The 20461-nt window shown below is 38.4% G+C and overlaps 1 protein-coding gene across 2 annotated transcripts in view; it reads right to left on the bottom strand.

The window, feature by feature from the left end:
- The window catches only part of Snx14 (sorting nexin 14), a 62503-nt gene that overhangs the window by 15658 nt on the left and 26384 nt on the right, over nt 1-20461 (bottom strand). The window contains exons 7-19 of one of the 2 annotated variants that reach the window (XM_031343324.1): nt 20083-20167; nt 16553-16709; nt 14280-14355; nt 13725-13769; nt 13539-13619; nt 13334-13448; nt 12308-12463; nt 10719-10843; nt 10482-10540; nt 9254-9280; nt 6866-6998; nt 3080-3281; nt 692-775 (exon numbers count right to left, since the gene is read on the bottom strand). In XM_031343324.1, coding sequence (XP_031199184.1) covers nt 692-775; nt 3080-3281; nt 6866-6998; nt 9254-9280; nt 10482-10540; nt 10719-10843; nt 12308-12463; nt 13334-13448; nt 13539-13619; nt 13725-13769; nt 14280-14355; nt 16553-16709; nt 20083-20167 — 1345 coding nt within the window. The remainder of the gene's footprint in view (nt 1-691; nt 776-3079; nt 3282-6865; nt 6999-9253; nt 9281-10481; nt 10541-10718; nt 10844-12307; nt 12464-13333; nt 13449-13538; nt 13620-13724; nt 13770-14279; nt 14356-16552; nt 16710-20082; nt 20168-20461) is intronic. The other variant, XM_031343325.1, reaches the window with a different exon arrangement.

Here is a 20461-nt window from a genome sequence, read left to right on the forward strand (position 1 = left end):
AAAAAAACCTCATCAACTTAATTGCAAAGTGGCTAGAAATGTTAACTAAAGCAAATGGGTTAGGAATCAGAAAAGCTGAAACAAAAGAGTACTCTTATTTTACAACTAACCTACCCACTAAAGAAACAAATTGTAAACTTCATTGTTATATCTAAATGTAAGAAATAAAACATCTGCATGGTGAACAGCGGGAACATGGATGTTTAACACAACAGACATGCCAAATCTTTGCCACATCAACATAAACAAAAAGTAAACTGGATAGCACTTTTTCTGATGTACAAACAGCTGCCTTGAAACTCTTAACATTAAAAACAAAGTCAATGCACACTGTAAAAACTTAAGATATGTATAAGGAAAAAAAAAACATTCTTTTTTTTGTTTTTTGTTTTGTTTTGTTTTGTTTTTTGAGATGGGGTTTCTCTGTATAGCCCTGGCTGTCCTGGAACTCACTCTGTAGACCAGGCTGGCTTCAAACTCAGAAATCTGCCTGCCTCTGCCTCCCAAGTGCTGGGATTAAAGGCACGCGCCACCACTGCCCGGCCTAAAAACCAACATTCTTATTATCAACAGAACTATATACAACTGTCAACATCAATAGGTACACTTAAAATAAAAAAAATCTGGAATAAGAGCTTTTTAAGAAGGTCAATCACTGAATTATAATGTTTTTTATAAATAAGCAACATACCGTGAAATTCTGTTAGTTTTGATTCAAGTACATAGAATTCAAGATATCTTCTATAGACAGACCAATGCTCAGGCTCATGTCCAACTATAAATTAAAAACAAGCAATTTTATAATACACTACAAAAAGTAAAACATTAATACTACTAAAATAGAGAGTATTACATTGTATCATGTTATCATATTTCATTCCATATTTTAATTGTAAATTCTCTAAAAGAGATTGACAAATTTCATTTTTTATAATGTCAAACAAACAGACAGTTTTCAATAACAGAATCATAAAGCTGGCAGGAACTTTTAAAAGTATACAATTACTATTTGTAAAAATTATTAATTCTTTGTTTTTGTGTGTTGATCAGTATACACAAGCATGTCATGCCAATAGCACACATGTGCAAGTCATAAGAGACCTTTTTTTTTTTTGGTTTTCTGAGAACAGGGTTTCTCTGTGTAGACCTGGTTGTTCTGGAACTTGCTCTATAGACCAAGCTGGCCTCAAACTCAGAGACCTACCTGTTTCTGCACCTGCCTCCCAAGCAGAAGACAGCCTCTGGAAGTCAATTTTCTCTTTCCACGGGTGGATTCCAGAGTTCCAAGTCAGGCTGCCAGGCTTGGCAGCAAGGACCTTCTTTTTACCCTGAATCATTTCACCAGCCCATAAGATCTGGAAACTTAATTTCCCTGCCCCCACCCAAAAAAAATCAGTGCAGCAAATAATGAAAAGAATATACACACTTCTCCTTCAGAAGTTGTGGCTTCCTAGGGGCACAGGGGCACATAAGGACTGCAGGGCTCTGTAATGCTCATGACAACCGCTACTTTTATACTATGTTTATATTTTAATTACTGCATAGAAATTAAAAATGTGTGTCCAAAAAGTCAGTAACAAAAGTATATGGCCAATGCAAATGAGGCCCCAAGCACAAATCAGACTACAGTAAGGACAATGACTGGGCTAAGTGCTGACTCAGCACTGCCTCTGACCTGGACAGAGTAAGAGCCTGCTGCACACTCCCGGCAGGAAGCGCCCCAGCCAGCCACTCTGCTCCTGACTCTGTGCTCTGCGTTCCTGATCTGTTTCACTGCTACTCAGTTAAAGGAGTCTAAAAACCGCTGTTGTTCCCTTTTTTTGCCCCGCAGACACTTCCCTTTTCTGAGCTTTACTTTAAGTTTCTATCCCTCAGTCCCAAAATGTGCAAGACTTTGTGTTCCCTTTTACACTGGATGCCACACCGGCTCAACAAAGCCGAGCGGAGATGGTTACTGTGCGGTCAGTGCTGCTCTCTTCTCGATTACAACCACCTGAGACAGCCAAGGGACAGACCACAAAGAGGAAAGCATTTGGGAGAGTTTGCGTCTGATCATGCTTCATCCAACTCTACTCAGCCACTGACAAAATGGGGGTGGGGCAGCAAGGTGGGGTGATGTGGGAGAGGAAAACATGATCATAATATTGTATGAAAAAAGTTAATTTAAAAACTGGTTAAAACTCAAAGAAATGAACCGGGAAAGGGAATGCTGTTTACATTGGTGTGATACGAGGGCTGGAGAGACGGCTCGGGACAGCCAATGACCTAAGCTTGAGAGCTGGGAAGCACATGATAGAAGGAAAACCAATGTCCACAAGTGACCTCAACACGCACGCCATCCACTCATGGACAGGCACACTGATGTGGTAAATATGATGATGTGACATTCAATGTAGTGGTAAGGTACTAATAATAATAACTAAGTATAATAATTATGATACCCGAGAAAGAACGCGGTGGGGTGAGCACTGGCTGCTCTTGCAGAAGACCCAGGTCTGGTTCCCAGAACTCACGAGGTGGTTTACAACCACATGTCACTCCAGTTACAAGCCAGGCACATACATATAAACATACAGGCAAAACTCTCACACACAAGATAAAAATAAATAAATCAATCTTAAAAAACAAAATAGTAAAAGAAGCTTATATAAGACTCCTTGTTGGGCTATAAGGTGTCTATCAGGAACCCACACAGTGTTGCTTCAACAAATTAGCTAACTGATAGCAGGTAACCTAGGAAACACCAAGCTTTCATTCGGGGGGGTGGGGGGTGGGGGGGTTGTTCCGGACACTTAGGTGTAATCACATTCAATAGTTACAAGCAACAAGTTTACACTCAGTAAAGACAGGCCCGTGGGCATCTTAAGAAGGCTCAGAACTAGATGTGTGGGGTCGTGGAGTAGGTGGGGTAAGAGGTGAGCTGGGTGGGAGAGCTGGGGGGTGGGGAGGGTTGACACCCAGAGGGGAGTTTCTTACAAGAGGAGGTAATGGGAGGAGAGGAAGGGATGATATTGGGCTGTAAAGTGAATAAATAAATTTAATAATAATAATAATGATAATAAAGGCTCAGAACTCTTACCTGCTCGTCTATCATTTCTTTCAACATCAATACAAAACACAGGGATTCTCTCCTTCTTCTCCTTCCTTTCAGAGGAGGGATCCTCAAAAAAGTCTACATACGGAATGCTAATTTTCCACGCAGCAAGGTTTCGAGGGGTGTTAGGTGTGCTCACAGCCTCTACTGGAGAGTCATCCTCCATCACCACAATTCCTTCTTCAATCTGGGAAAAGTTATCAAGGTGAACTTGTGTTTCTCATACATCCCAAGCTACAGCCCGTGAGATAGAACTGTCAAGCAGTGTATTAATTTGATGTTTTTAACATAGGAAACTAGGTCATATAAAATTTTCTAATGAAAAAGTAAAGATAAAATGTTAAACCTGGGAGGGAGGAGAAAAGGGAGGGGAGGGACTAGGAGGAGAAGAGGAACAGAAAACTGTGGTTTGGATGTAAAACTAATGAATTAGCTAATTAATTAATTAATTTAAACAATGTTAAAATGAACAAGCTCCTAGCATCAACTCCATGTTTCATGTCACTTATGGGTCAAAGTATAAAAGAAAATAGAGAATAGGCATTTCGGAGATGGTGGGAAGTATTTAAAAGATGCAAATATAAAAAGTTCAAACATGATGATAAATAAAAATGAATATAGGCATCTTTCATGTCAGAGTGTAAAAGTTCACAGATGACACCTCGCCCTTGAAGTAGTGACACAGATGAGCTGCATCCGCGGCACATGCCTGCGGTCACCAGCAGAGCCTTTCTCAAGTTTGACAACATATTTCTGCAATGAGCCATGAAACAATTTTGAAAAGTAACTCCATTCCTGAAAACATTCGTATGAAAATATTTACTTCAACTAATTTTTTAAACAGAAAAGGCAGTCTAAATATAGTCACTATAACATTAAAGAAGGTACAATTTGAAAAAAGATCTACTTCTACAGAACTAGGTTTCTGTTTGTTTTAAAATGGGTTTTCTGTATGTGGAGCAACCCTGGCTGTCCTGGAACTGCATGTAACCAGGATGATCTTGAACTCGCATAGATGCATTAGCCTCTGCCTCCTAAGTGCTGGGATTAAAGGTATGTGCCACATGCCTGGTGAATTTAGATTTCTTATCTCTTTGCTTCTAAAATCACGAACATCTATAATTTCATTTAATATCTAAAAACAAAATAATTCCCGCTAAAAAGAATTATCTATAAGCATAGTTCTTTTATATTTTTCTGAGTCTCTGTACACCTAGACATTTATTAGTCATGTTAAAGAGGACAATTACTAGAAAAATATATTCATCTTATTTGTTTATGTGTCTTTTTTGAGACAGGGTGTCTAGGCTACATGGCCTAAGCTGACTTTGAACTAAACATCCTCCTGCTTCCGGAGGATGCCGAGATTACAAGTGGATACCATCATACCTAGGCTACTAGCAGAGTAGCAACAGGGATACTCTGGCTGGTATACAGACACACCTTTAGTATATACCTTTAATCCCAAACAACGAAGTTAGTTTGTAGAAGGAAGCACCCATGTTTGAAAGTGATGTCTAATTGAGTGGCAGGCAAAGTAACGAATCAGAGAAAGATTTGACAGACAAGGATATGCCCAACTCTCACAAGAACAGAAAGGAAAGGGAAGCTACTTAAAAGAGAGTAGTGCAGAAAGGGGGGACGTTTTGCTGGGACAGTTTTACAGAGCCAGGTGGCAGACAAAACAAGCTAGACACAGGTGAAGACAGAACATGAGAAGGAGTCAGAAGATCAGAACATACTGCCAAAGTTAGTCTGAGGGCAAGCAGAGCAATTCAGTCAGAAGCCGAGAGAAACCAATTTGAATCAGTCAGATTGGAGAGGAGTTTGAGCCAGAACAGCTGAATTGACCAGCCAGCCAGAGTTCAGAAAGAGCTAGAAAGGGTGAGTTTCAGCACATTCTAGGCCTAGATTAGATTGTACAGAGGGTAGAAGTTTCCAGGACTAGGCCTAGGTTAGCAGATGGAGGCAGGAAGACTCAGAGATGACAATGAAATTAAATCAGGTGAATAAAAATTACCTTTACAGAATATCTTGAATGTTTTCAACATGAAAAAAGATAAGCACCAAGAGTCAGACATATAAATTAGCCTGATCAGAGAGGTGCACTATGCCTGATAAATGGCACCTTATTTGTGCTCTGGCCTCTACACGCATGCATACATACAGACATACATACACACACACACGCACCTACATACATGGATCATTTAGACATATATATTGCTTATACTCTATACTATAAATATGTAAAATTGCCATGTGTTAATTAGATAATATATTCAAAATAATAACAACAATAATATTGTTAAGGGCACGAAGAAAGAAAATGCTCAGTTCTATTAGTAGCTCAAGTAAAGGTTTATGGACATCAGGTGAATTTTAAAAGGTAATTGTGTAGAGAGTTTTCTGTGTAGAGAACGGAAGAAAAGGACCATGAAGCAGGACTGGGTGTGCAAAGACACAGAAAGGCACAAAAGCATGAGGACGGAAATACAAATACATGTAAATGAGGCATCTTGTCAAACTGGTCTAGGATGAGGCCTGAGAGACTAAAGTTCCACAGTCTAAGCTATGGAAAATTAAGGCTTCTAATAACTATACAAACATCCCTGAAGCATAAGGCTAGAAAGAGATAACATCAAAACTAAAACAAAAGCCCAGTGAAAAGACAGTAAAGGGCTAGCAAGATGCCTCTTGCAAAGTGCCGGCCTTGCAAACAAAAAAGGACCTGAGTTAAATCCGCAGGACCTGTTTAAAAGACCTGTGAACCAGGTGTGGTTGCCTATGCTTTTAATCTCAGCACTCGGGAAGCCAGGCAAAGGCAGCCTGGCTCTACATAGTGAATGCCAGGCCAGCCAGGGCTACATAGTAATGCAGACCCTGATTGATTGACTGATCAATTTTTGTATTTGTTTTGAGACAGGGCTTCACTATGTAGCTCTGTCTGTCCTGGAACTCACTACGTACGCCCAGGATAGTCTCTAACAGAGATTTCCCTGCCTTTGTCTTCCAAATAATGGGATAAAAAGTATGCACCACTATGCCAGGCTGACAAATCTTGTTTTTAAAAAAAACAGTTGTGCACAGTAGTGCAGGCTCATAGGGATACGCCTTGGGTTTCAATGGCATATCAGCCTAATGAACTTGATGAGCTTCAGGCCAGTGAGAGACCTTGTCTCAAATACATAATAAATAAACAAATAAGTACATAATACATAAATAAATAAATGAATAAGGCCAGCAAGATGGCTTAGTAAAGGTGCTTGCTACTAAGCCAGGTGATCACCAGGACGTATGTGGTGGCAGAAGAGAACTGACTCCTGCCAAGTTGTCCTCTGACATGTGGAAACATACCATGTATGCACACTCTTGGGGCAGAAAACAAAACAAAACAAAATGGTGCACCACACCTGACGAATGGCAGCTCCCTTACTCCTCCAGCTTCCACACATGTGTACACATATGCACCTACATCCATGCAAAACATACACACACACACACACACACACACAATAGTAAGATGCCTGACTACTAGAAACACCTGGGCTTATTTTCCTTAGGAAGCAACAAGGTGGGTTTAAAGAAAAGGTTTTTAATGGGGTAAGTACAATGAAACTACAAAACTAATGAACTTACATAAAAAAGGAAGTCTGAAGGGAAAAAATAAAAGATAGGGAAGATAAGCTAGCAGACCCCACACTTAGTGCACATTAACGAGAAAGCTGTGCATAGGTTGCACTGAACTTTTTCACGAGAGTTTGCACTTACAAAGTCGTCTTCGCCTTCAGCCACGCCGGGACTGGGCAGCACAGCCCCCTCCATTGTGGTGCTCTTGAACACACCCTTGATTTTGCTGCCTATTCTGCTGATTCCAAACGATTCCCCTCTTTTCTGTGTGCTTCTGAATATTAAACGAATATGCATCAGGTACACAGAAATTATCAGCATCTGCTACTATACACAGTATCAAAGAATAAGCTAACTAGCTTTGAAACGGTAAATCGGAGGAAGATTAACAGAGTTTGGAGTTTTCAGTTACTGATTAAGTCTCAACATCCAGGAGCCAAAACTGTCAGAACACGTAATTCTCCGTATAAATACATGAGTCAAAGTTTTACTGACAAACAGCTGAAATTTAGCTAATGCTAACTTCAAAACCTTAAATGAACTGAATTTTTTGAGATGACAGCCCCCTAGTGGTATATAGTTTTCATTACTACAGAATTTTGTCAAAATAAACACATGCATGAATCTGTCAAACAATTTTTTAAAATTGTACATCTATTTAGAGCAGTGGTTCTCAACCTTCCTAATGCTGAGACCCTTTGATACAGTACCTTATGTTGTGCTGACACCGCACACCTTAAATTATTCCATTTCTACTTCATAACTGTAACTTTGCTACCATTATGAATTATAATGTAAATATTTTTTGGAAATAGAGGCTTGTCAAAGGGGTCATGGTCTACAGGTTGAGAACACTGACTTAGAAGCGCTGAATCACTAAAATAATACTACAACATAAAATTATAAAACTATAATCTTCCCATTATATTTTTCAGATAAAACTTAATGAAAAAAAATTCACCTCTATGATAAATGCTAAAGTAAATTCAGTTTTATAATCTCACATTCAATAGGGAGTCAGGTATAAAACAAATACACTTAACTTCAAAGTTATACAAAAAAAAAGAAAGAAAGAAAGAAAGAAAGGAAGAAAGAAAGAAAGGAAGGAAGGAAGGAAGGAAGGAAGGAAGGAAGGAAGGAAGGAAGGAGAGAGGGAGGGTAGATAGATAGTCAGACAGACGGGTGGATGCATGCCAGGAAGAAGTGTTAGCAGTGATGGAGAGAAAATCAGGCATAGTCTCAGGGAAGCAACCAGCTCTGCCATAAACATTAAACACTAGTTTTACAAATTTTTTCAAAAGTTAACTTCCAAAAGCAGAAAGAGCTAAAAAGAAGGAAGGAAGAAGAACCAAAAGCAGCCAAAAATTGATCCATTAGAGCCAAATACTCTGTTTCAGTAATCCAAACTGTAACTTTTATCTAATTTAAAATCTGAGTCCTACCACCACCCAAGAGCCAACAAGAGACTACTGTAAAACCTGACCATTGCTTAGAATACTTAACTCAATGGAAGCTATTATTCCTATATGAAAAATATATCTACTGAAACAATTCAACAACTGGAGATATAAAAAACATGGATCACATTTCAAAGGTTCCATGTTTACTGTAACAAGATTATTTCATATGTTGTCTTTGGAACAAATAAAACTTATTTTAAAGCTAGAAAACTATTAGTAAGTTGTAAATAGTACTTACTAGAAACAAACTAGACTATTTTTATCTAAACACACATACAGTTAAAAAGCAAGTGTGCAGTTTTTTAAAAAGTAACAGTTTCAGATATTACAAGCTCTGATGAACATATTATTTCCAGATGAAAATAAAAATACTAAAATTTCTAGACCCTACACAAGCCATCCCAGTCTCTAGGATTTAGAGGCTATAAAACAATATAGGTTTTGAACTACAGCTTTTTTTCAAGTCTCATTTGTGATTATGCCTAGATCCAGAAATACCATTATATTTACCTGGGGCAAAATAAATAAATAAAAAGTAAAACCCACAATTCTTTAAATACAAATAATTTTAAAAATTATTTAGTAATCCTCCTTATCCCTTAAAGGGAGTTAACAACTCTTAAAATATACTGGTAGATAAATAATAAAAATATCTTAATATTATCAGAACATTTTATTTCATAAGTATATACGTTACTTCAAAAATGTTTCTAAGAGCCAGGCAGTGGCTCTTTAAAGGCAGCACCTTTAATCCCAGCACTCGAGAGGCAAGTGATCTCTGAACTCAAGGCCAGCCTGGTTTAGAGAACAAGTTCCAGGACAGCCAGGGCTACAGAGAAATAAGGGGTTTGGGGGTGGGGGGTGTTGTGGGGAAGGAGTGTTTCTAAATCCAAAGTAGAGATTCACTTAAAAAACGTGTCCTAAATAATTTATATAAAGGCAGGGGCATCACTGTGCTTCATATTTTTCCTTTTTAGTTGCACCTAGGTTGCCTGAGGTGAACTCTCTAGATTAAAACAGACAATTTATGCTGGGGAAGAAAAAAAAAAATCACATGCTCAAGACTTACCGGAAATCATCCAAACTTAGGCTACCTCTGCAATATCAGATATGTGAGATTATATGAGGAGAGGAGGAGAGAGAAAGCCCAGATATTAAATATGTTTCACTTTAGAATACAAAATCAAATTTAAAAGCTTCAAAGTCATACAACTGGCTAGCATTCGCCTTTGCAATGGAAGAAATCCTTATGAATGACACGAAACAGGGAGGAAAGCACAGCACGTGGCTGTCTGGGTGTCTGTGAGCTAGCTTACTAATGTTTTTGAAAACAGTATGTCGGGAAACCACTCAGCATTGTCTTTTCCTTAGCTGTACCATTTGATACAGCAGCAAATAGAGAGAGACTAGACTAACCAACCGAAGCTCACATTTCTCAGTACAGAATAGTGGCCATGTTAGATGCACTCACTCATGAGTCTTAGCACATTTTTAGCTTGAGGTGAAAATGAGTGTTTTTCCAGGCATGGTGCCTCATGCCTATGCCTATAACATATCCTAGCACTGTTATAGTTTGAGGCTAGCCTAGGCTGCACAGTAAGCTGTTGTCTCATACATATGACAAAATGTCCAGGGGGCTAAGGACGTCAGTAGTAATATAATATTGTTTGCCTAGCATGCATGATGCCCTTGACTCAATCCCAAACAAACAAACAAACCACAACTTTTTAAAGAATACTCGAAGCTAAAAAATATATTCCTAAAGAGTTGTACTTTGAATACACAATAAAGTGGGTCACACTTAGCTATATGCACTAAAAATTTACTTTTAAAGTACAAGAAAACAAAATGTAAACAAACCAAAAAATAAAAACTACTTTAAATACTTTAAGCCATTTAACAGCAAATTATCTGGTTATTCTAAATTTCCAATTAGAGAATGTTAGCAAACTCTTCTAATGATCAGGTATCAGAGAAGAGCCCTCTTAAGTGTGACAGCTAACATTAAAGGTACGTAAATACAGAGAAAAATATATTTTAAACGGCTGTATTAGCATCTGTATGTCCAACCTGCCTTTTTTATATTTTAAAACTACGAAAAGGTGTGCAAAAGATACCGGGTGCCCTTAAAAAGGCAAAGAGAGCTTTCCAGCGTTGAAGCTGGAGCCTTTGACATAACATTCATCTAGCAGGTGGATTTCACTCAGGCAAACAGGGATAAAAACCATAATGCTATCAGAAAATAGTCAGCAACAGCAAGTTAAAACCAGTCCACACCCAGAGGTAAATATGCCTACCTGTTGAATTTGGAATTACGTGTGGGCGATTCTGCACCTCTTAAAAGTTGCCTAAAATACTTCAAAACAACAAAACAAACTAGGATTAACAAAACCAGTACTGGACATTGAAGTATACTACTTTATCTTACTTAATCTTGCTCCTTTTAAAATTTATTTTGCTACTTCAGTCACCGAGCCAACGCTATGAGAGGCACTATGAACTGTATCAGGTCCCCTGTGGAAAGCCTGGCTTACCTCATCACTGTGGCAGAACATGGGGGTGAACACATTCTCCAGCAGGGAAAGAACATGCTCATAGGCTTCAAAGAGACACCTCATAGTCTGCAGCTTCACGACATCTATGTATGGGCCTTCAGCAACTATTTAAAAAATCCAATTGTACAAATTATTTCTGAATGACAGAAGTGTAACATATTCATTAAATTTCACAATGTGAAACGAACACATGAACTATGTTTAATAGGAACTCCTACACAAGAAATCTTACTAGAATGGGGAATGAGAATAATTTACCTCCAGCTCTGAGAAACATTAGTTACGTGAGTTGTTTTATGTTATGGACTTTTGAGTGTCAGAGTCCCACTAAGCAGCCTGACTCAACTGGAATTTCCTTGTAGGATAGGCTGTCCCAACCCATGGTCTTCCTGACTCGACCTCCAAGTGCTAAGATTACAGACATCCACCTTCATGCCTGCCTCAGTTGTGTTTATAGTGAACACTTCTCTTCCTCAAAGCTTTAAACTTGTCAGTAAAATATGTAAAAAAAAAAAAAAAAAAAAAGTCTTTAAACTAAGAAAGCCAATAAAAGATCTCTAGGTATCTAAGTATTTTTTAAAAAGCATCTTAAACAGCTGCTGGAATGACTAAAAAAAATACGTGAAGCACTCAAGGGTGCATAACTGCTCTTGCAAAGGACTGGAGTTCAGTTACCAAAACACATGTTGGCAGCTCACAATCATCAGTACTAGAGGGCTTGGAAGCCTCTGCCCTACAAGGGCACCTGTGCGCATGTACACATTCACACACATACACAGACACACACACTCACACTCTCACACACTCACACACAGAGACACACACTCATGCACACTCACACATATATACTCACACAGACACACACACTTGAACACACACATTCACACACACTCACACAGAGACACACACATACTCACATACACACACACTTGAACACACACACTCACACACACACACACACACACACACGATGACTCGTGCTTTTATTTATTTATTTATTTTTAACTAGATATTTTCTTTATTTACATGTCATATGACTTTTCTTTTCCCAGTTTTCCCTCCCAGGAACAAACAAACAAAAAAACAAAAACAACAAGAACAAGCCCCTGTTGCCTCCCCGCTCCCCCTGCTTGCCACCCCACCCTCTCCCACTTATTGGCCCTGGCATTCCCCTACACTGGGGCACAGAACCTTCATAGGACCAAGGACCTCCCTCCCACTGATGATCGAATTTGCAATCCTCTACTATACACATGCTGCCAGTACAATCAGTTCCACCATGTGTACTCCTTGGTTGGTGGTTGAGTCCCTGGGAGCTCTGAGGGTACTAGTTAGTTCATATTGTTGTTCGTCTTAGGAGCTGCAAACCCTTAAATCCCAGAGGAATCTCTGAGTTTGAGACTAACCTGATCTATAAAGTGAATCCCAGGCTACCCAGGGATACATAGTGAGAGGCTCCTTCCTCAAGTAAATAACTGTATAAATTAATCTTTTTTAAAAGTAGAAAAAAAAACATGAAGAAAGCTCAGCAGATGGGAACAATCCATGCACTGTCAACTTTGACTTACTTCTTTGAATCTCTTCTACAATGAAGGGATCAAACCGAATTTTGTCAATACTTTCATCCAAGCAGTATGTTTTATAAATCTTCTGCAATTCCTCATGTAGAGATAGCATTTCATCATTTGATAACTCTGGTCGCAAAATTCTATCATTAAATTCCTCTAAGAAATCAGAAGAAGATTAAGAAAAAAGTTAATATAAATGCTTTCCTGAAAACTTCATATTCTTATTCTGACTAAAAGCAGAAAATACAATCAAATTAATTATTTTAAACCTTTAGAAAAGGACTTGAGCATAGAATACTCAGATAAAAAACAAATTCAACAAGATTTTTATGTTAATTAAAATATATAAACATGGTTAGCAATACAAATTTGCTAAAAGAATAGTAAGCATGATTGTAAAATTTTCTATAAAGAACATATTAGTTTCTTTTACCAAAGATATGTCAAGATTTTAAAATCTGATAGCTCACTAAGTAATAATGAAAATATAGGGCTGGTGAGATGGTGTGGCGGGTAAGAGCACTGACTGCTCTTCTGAAGGTCCTGAGTTCAAATCCCAGCAACCACATGGTGGCTCAAAACCATCAGTAATGAGATCTGACGCCCTCTTCTGGGGTGTCTGAAGACAGCAACAGTGTACTTACATATAATAAAGAAATCTTTAAAAAAGAAAAGAAAAGAAAAGAAAATATAGCTCGTAAAGTGTCTCACAACTCCAATGAGCCGTGCTATTACAGCTTGGCATTCCTAACAGAGTGCTGACAAAGCAGTGCTGATGTGGACTGTGAGATCTTGCACACAGCATCACCACGTTGGATTTTTACAGATTCTTTTCTGCTACTAAGATCTGACTGCAGGCAATGATAAGGTCATGCCCCACCTAGAAAGGAACAGACGGCTGGAAAAACTCAGTCACCTGAAATACCTAGTAGATGGAATGTAGGCTGGACATCAGACCTGCTCTAAACAGCACAACACTAACTAAAGCGGGAAGAAGTCATGGGTGAAATGTGGAGGAAGCCTCACCGACAGTCAGACAGAACTGCAGGACATGCACAGCCCCTTCTTGTTTCAGGAAGTTCATAAAGCGAAACAAAAGGTCTTGTTGTTCTCTGATTTGCTTCAATTCTAACTTCAGCACCTTGTCACAATACGAAAGGAGGGAGAAGCTAAAGACATAAATGTATTTTAAAACTGTTATCTCAAAAGCATGAATGCTGAAAATACTCACAGATGGTTTCTTATTTCTAGGTTCTGCAAATTTCTGCAGGAATGGAACCAAAGGGGAAGCTGGTTCAGTCGCTTTCTCAGGCTTGGAAGAAACAGAATGATCAATTCAGTAAAATGCACACTAGAGCTGGTACATACAGTCCAAACGTAAGGCAGTTCCATGTGTTGCAGTGTGCTCAATACTCACAGGGCTGTCGTCTATGAAGATGATAAGCAAATGATTGACAGTATCCTAATGGGAAGTAAGAAACTCAGGTCAGACTAACCCCACGCATGTTCTGCCAAGAACTTTCACATTATCAAGTTTGATAGAAAAATAAACAGCACAGTGACTGGCTAAATATTTGTGTATGTGTATTACAAAGGGACTCTTAAAGAACTGCAATCAAAGGCCATGGCTGGTAAACCAAAGTCAGAACTGTTAAAATGTCCATCAAAGGGCAAATAAACAAGCAAAATGTGACATACACATAGAATGGATTATTACTGAGACTTGGCAAGGAAAGGACTACTAAAACATGTTATACATCTACCAAGGAATTACTGTTTATGGGTGTAGAATTTATAGGGTTTTCATTTTGCTAAGACTAACACTTAGGAAGGTGGTGTTGATGGTCACTCAAATTGGTACATGTTTCAAAACAGTGTACTACACACACAAAATGGTATTTTATAAAAAAAAAAAAAAAAAAAAAAAAGTGTATTTTATACAAAAAAAATCAAAGAAAAAATTTCATCTTACTGGATCAGCTAAGAAGTCCAAAGAAGGAAGAAACACAGAACCAGATAGAATCTCTCTTATAAGTAATGTCAGGGATCTGGAAATAGAAGTAATAATTCTGTATTTAGTGACTTACACAGTTCCTCATTTTCAAGTCCTTCTGAACTAACTAAAGACTACTGACGCAGGGCAGTGGTGGCACATGTCTTTAATCCCAGCACTTAGGAGGCAGAGGCAGGCGGATTTCTGAGTTCAAGGCCAGCCTGGTCTACAGAGTGAGTTCCAGGACAGCCAGGGCTACACAGAGAAACCCTGTCTCAAAAATCCAACAAAAAAAAAAAAAAAAAAAAAAAAAAAGAACATTGTTGCTTCTAGAATCTTTGATAGATTTATAAATTCACATTTACAAGCTGGAGATGTAGTTGAGAGACTGAGTGGCACGTACAATATACTCAACAGCATGTTCCCTAAGACTAAGAATAATTTAATTAATAATACAAGCTAGACTAAAGATTTCCTTATGATGGAGGAGCTCAGTATGTTACCCAGGATGGAGTTTTAAATTTGCACTCTGCTCAGGCACCTACACAGATGAGGTAACAGGGGCATAGCCAGCTAGGCAGCTTGATGAAAACACTAAAATACCTCTACCAACATGCATTTCTGTATCGTCTAATGATTAAATATTTGCAAGTACATCACTGAGCTGAGCATGGCAGCACAGACCTACAATCCGAACATGGGAGACAAAGCAGGTCGGGAGCACTACGGAGCCAGGCCCTGTCTTAATGAACGGAAAGGAACAAAGGGAGAGCAGATAGGGGAGAGAGGGAAGAGAATGAGACACAATGGTTCCCTCTAAGAACTATCAGGGTACGGGTAATGAGGTAACTTATGGGCAAAATCCACGTATACTACTCTAGAAGAAGAGGGAATGGAGGGAAGGACCCCTAATTATTCTTTCCAGCTAAGCAGCTTAAAACCCAAACTTGTGGGCTGGCAAGATGGCTCAGCAGGTAAAAGCACTGACTGCTCTTCTGAAGGTCCTGAGTTCAAATCCCAGCAACCACATGGTGGCTCACAACCATCCGTAATGAGATCTGACGCCCTCTTCTGGTGTGTCTGAAGACAACTACAATGTACTTATATATAATAATAAGTAAATCTTTAAAAACAAACAAACTTTAAAGGATTTCCTGTCACATTCACACAATTTCTCCAAAATAACTTGGTATTTCAAAAGCATGATAATTGGGCCAAGTGATGGGGGTTTAAGCCTTTAATCCCAGCCCTTAGGAGGCAGAGCTATGACTTCGAGGGCAGCCTGGTCTTCAAAGCAAGTTCTGGGACAGCCAAGGCTACACAAAGAAACCTTGTCTCAGAAAACCAAAAAGAAAGAAAAAGGAAGGAAGGGGAAAAAAAAAAGCCAGATGATAATCATGTGGTTGGTTGGGCTCATAGGGATTGTGAACAGATCATATGGTTTTACCATGGTTGCAAAGTGGCTGGAGGTAGAGTACCTGAAAATGTACGTTTGTGTTTGATGTATTTTTTCACATTTTGTGAACAAAGCACATTTATTAAAAAATTTAAATTTTCTAAAAAAAATAAAATAAATAAATAAAAATAAATAAAAATAAAAACAAACAAACAAACTTGTCTACAGAGTATGCTCAAAGTGTTTCTCTCTATAAGAATCAATATGTACAACTTTAAAAAGGAACATCAAGAAAATAAAGCAGAAGGATTTCAAATAAAATTAAGTGTACTCATTTAACTTTGATTTGTTTTCAAAGATTTTTATTTATTGTTATATGTAAGTACATTGTAGCTGTCTTCAGACACACCAGAAGAGGGTGTCAGAACTCATTACGGATGGTTGTGAGCCACCATGTGGTTGCTGGGAATTGAACTCAGGACCTTCAGAAGAGCAGACAGTGCTCTTAACCACTGAGCCATCTCTCTAGCCCCCTAACTTTGATTTCTAAAATCAGTTTTTAATAACAAATTCTACGGCCAAATAACAAATACATAGCATCTAAATTGTCATCTTAACATCTGACCAATTTATTCTCAAGTGAAAAACTACTCATACCATAAATTTGTACCAAGTTTTAGTGAAGCCTTATTACAATAAAACAGCAATATACATGCTATATGCATATGCTATAGGTACACATTCACTATATATATATATATATGTGTATATATATATATATATATATGTATATATATATATATATATACATACATACATACAAATACGACTACGATATTTTCTAGTGCATTCATACCTGCAGTCTGTTGCTTTGGGAGGCAAGATATAAGGAAAAAGTAACTCAGTGAGTTTCCTTAAATACTGTAATTCATCTCTTCGACTTCTCAAAGCCACGTGAAGCTCTGGACCATACTCTTCTAAAGCAGCTTGCTGTAAATACTCCGTGTTTTTTACTGTAAATAACAACAAAAACAATGGGATGAGTTGTGATATATTAAATTACTGTGTTTACATTAGCATGCAGAACATGTAACCTCATGCCTCTCCTAGGCCCTGCTTTCTGAATAGAAATGGAAACTTTTTCAGAAATAAGACATCACGGAAGAATCTCTCCTCTTCCATTAACTTACCTACGGCAGTGGTTTGAGTAGGGATGACCCCATAGGCTCATAAACTTGAATGTTTGTTCATTAGGGAATGGTAATACTTGACAGAAATTAGGAGGTGTGGCCTTCTTAGAGTAGTGTGCCTTGTGAGAAGTGTCAGTGGGAGGGGTTTTAAGGTTTCAGAAATTAAGCCAGGCCCAGTGTCTCTTTCTCTTCCTGCTCCCTGCCAATGCAGAACTCTCAGCTCCGTCTCCAGCACATGCTTCCCACCATGGTGGTAACAGACTAACCCTCTGAAGCCAATCCCAGTGAAATGTTTTCCTCTGTAAGAGTCGTTGTGATCCTAGTGCCTCTTCACAGCAATAGAACATTACTAAGACACTTTTTTTTTTTTTTGGAATAAATTCATTTTCTGACTCTCTTTCCCTGAGCAAATAAGAATTTAAACTCATGACTTCTACATAATAAACTAACAAATGACTTAAGTGGGGCAAGGGGAACTATAGAAAATGTGTCCTAGTAGACACAAGAGTTATTCCTTCCTAGTGCTGTTTGGTGGTGGGGGTGGTGGTGGTGGTTTGGGTTTGTTTGTTTGTTTGGCTCGTTGGGTTGTTTTTTTGTTTTTTCTGATTTTTGGTTTTTTAAGACAGGGTTTCTCTGTGTAGCCCTGGCTGTCCTGGAACTCACTCTGTAGACCAGGCTGGCCTCGAACTCAGAAATCTGCCTGCCTCTGCCTCCCAAGTGCTGGGATTAAAGGCGTGCACCACCACTGCCCGGCTTCCCTCCTACTTTTTTATCAATATCATCCAGACAACCACTAAGAGTATGGAAGAGTGGCTTCTCCAGCTAGGTGTCACATTCTTAGCCAGCTCACAGTATACAAGAAAGGTAACTGAGTAACCAAAACTAACCATTAAAAGGATGAGCCTTGGCTATTTACTGCTTATAAACCAGTCTGTCAGTAACCCCGCAGGATAGTTAGGATGTGTAAGGGGAGTCTACATATTGATTATAAACCAGTCTGTCAGTAACCCCGTAGGTTAGTTAGGATGTGAGGGGAGTCTAAGACAGACAGAAAGAGACAAATCTAGCTTTCTTGTTGTGCAATTATCACTATAATATTGAAGTTATGTGGCTTTCTGAAATGTATTATTCAGAAAAATAAGGAGAGGCGTTCGTTTTCATATGTTAAACTTTGTCATGGTAGGGTAAAATCTTAAGTTGAAAGAATAACTTATTACAGACTTTTGATGAAGGGAAGAAACTAAGTGTGTTGCTGGAAGACTGTCTACAAATAATCAAAATATTTAAATAGAATATATTTGACGTGATATTAGAAAGCTACTGAATGTTGTGGGAGATAAGAAATGTCTAGTCAAGTAAAAAGTTGACCTATTTAAAACAACAACAACAAAAAAAGAAACCAGCCTGAAATAGATGTGATTCTGACTGACACTAAGGAAAAGTCAAGCCCACCAACACTTTGTCCTATGTTTCCTCTGACAGTAAAGTACTCTTTATGAAACTACTACAAAGATGCCACCTCTTGTACAATTTTTGCCAATGAAAAGACAGGGATGTTATTGTACTTTTTAGTCGGGCGTGGTGATGCATACTTGTATTTGTAATGCATGGGAGGTAAAGGCAAGAGAATCAGAAGTGAACAGCATTGGTTACATAGCAAGTTCAAACCCAGCATGAGCTACAGAAGACCCTGTCTCAAATTAAACCAACCAAATAAAGAAATTAAGTATTAAGTTATACAGATGCAAAATCTTTTAAGCTCATTCATCTTAAGAATGCTTTAAAGGTAAAGTAATTTTTACTTATGTGGCTGGTGCCCACAGAGGCCAGAAGCAGGCACTGGATACCCTGGGATTGAGGTTAAAGATGACCATGAGCTATTCTGCGGGTGCCTGGAATTGAACCTAATTCCTCAGAAGAGCAGCCAGTGTTCTTAACCTCCAAGCCATCTCTCTTGGTAAAATTCTTTTTATAACACACTTATGTATGTGTTTGTGTGGGGTTATGTGCACATAAGTACGGATGCCTCCAAAGTCCAGAATAGGACCTTGGAGCCCCTGGCACTAGACTGCAGGTGGTAAGCCACCTGACATGGTTAATGAGAACTTAACTTGTGTTCTCTACAAGAGCAGTAGAGCTCTTAATTACTGTGACACTTCTCCAGCTGAAAGGTAAAATTATTTTTATTGCTGTTGTTTTGAGACAATATCTCACTATGTAGTCTTGGTTGCCTATGTAGACCAGACTAGTCTCAAACTCAGAGATTCCCCCTGCTTCAACCTTCTGTGTGCTAAAATTTAAAGTGTGCACTACCACACCCAGCTCCCAGGGGTATAATTCTTACCTGATGCAAAAGAACACAGAATAATTTTAAATGCTAATCCAGTAGTTTTATGTATATATTAATCAAATCACTTACAGGACAATTTCACAAAATAGGCACTAGCTAAATTGACTGAGATTGTGAGGAATGGAAAAATGGCTTTGTGCTCAAATAAGGGCACACTTCAAGCTGTTTCTCCATGGCAGAACACTCAGAGCTTTCCCTTACAACAAGTTTTCAGGAGTGAAATGCAAACGGTAATACCAAGAAATACAAGCACAGCATCTGTTTCTATGCAGTCACCTGTGCAGAACAGTGTTCTTCATAGTTCACTTCAGAGAGAACTGACGAAGAACACCAAACACAGAGAACCTGTCTCACTCAGAAGCAAGTACAAAGAACAGAGCTGTTAAAGGGAATGTTCTTGGCCTGACTTCAGAGCAAGAAAAGTCTTCAGTCAACATTTCCCCATTCAATGAGAAAACATTTAATGAACACATGCTTGCTGTAAATCACTTCAGCAAAAGGCTGACAGTGACTTTAAAGGGGGACGCAGGGAATTAGTAGAGCTGTGGTATGGAAAACAAACATGATACACGGTACTGGTACATAGGATGACCTAGAACAGTCTGAAACTGCAGAAGTCATAGAACCAGGAAAGGGACCTGAGCGACAAGAGCAGACCATTCTCAAAGAAAAACTGGGTTGTTTTCTTTTTTAAGCTGTTCTCAAAGATCCTGTGAATAGCATTAGTAAGTGTATCAGTACTCACACACACACACACACACACACACACACACACACACACACACACATATATATTTTTTAATGTACAAACAAAATCACTTCAACTACCATAGAAAACTGTATTACCTTTCTGTCTTGCTTTAACAATCACTTCTATATGTTTCATTGCTGCTTTTAATAGTTTCTTGGTTATAATAGATGGAATATCCACCTAGAAAAATGAATAAAAATAAGATTTAAAAAATACTTACTAAATTGGAATAGCAACAACACTGTATTTACAATACAAGAATGAAGCTAAAAAGGACTAGAATCAATATAATTGGTAAGAATATAAAATAACAGAGATTATACACGTCAAAACAGCTCTCACCTCACACACACAAGAAAGATAAGTATCTGAGATGGTGGACATGTTAACTATCTTGTTATTTCACACTATACTGACATACCCTAACATCATTTATATCACAAAATACACATAATTTTAAAGTATGTGATGGTT

Source organism: Mastomys coucha, unplaced genomic scaffold (assembly GCF_008632895.1).
Source record: "Mastomys coucha isolate ucsf_1 unplaced genomic scaffold, UCSF_Mcou_1 pScaffold23, whole genome shotgun sequence".
Classification (NCBI taxonomy): domain Eukaryota; kingdom Metazoa; phylum Chordata; class Mammalia; order Rodentia; family Muridae; genus Mastomys; species Mastomys coucha.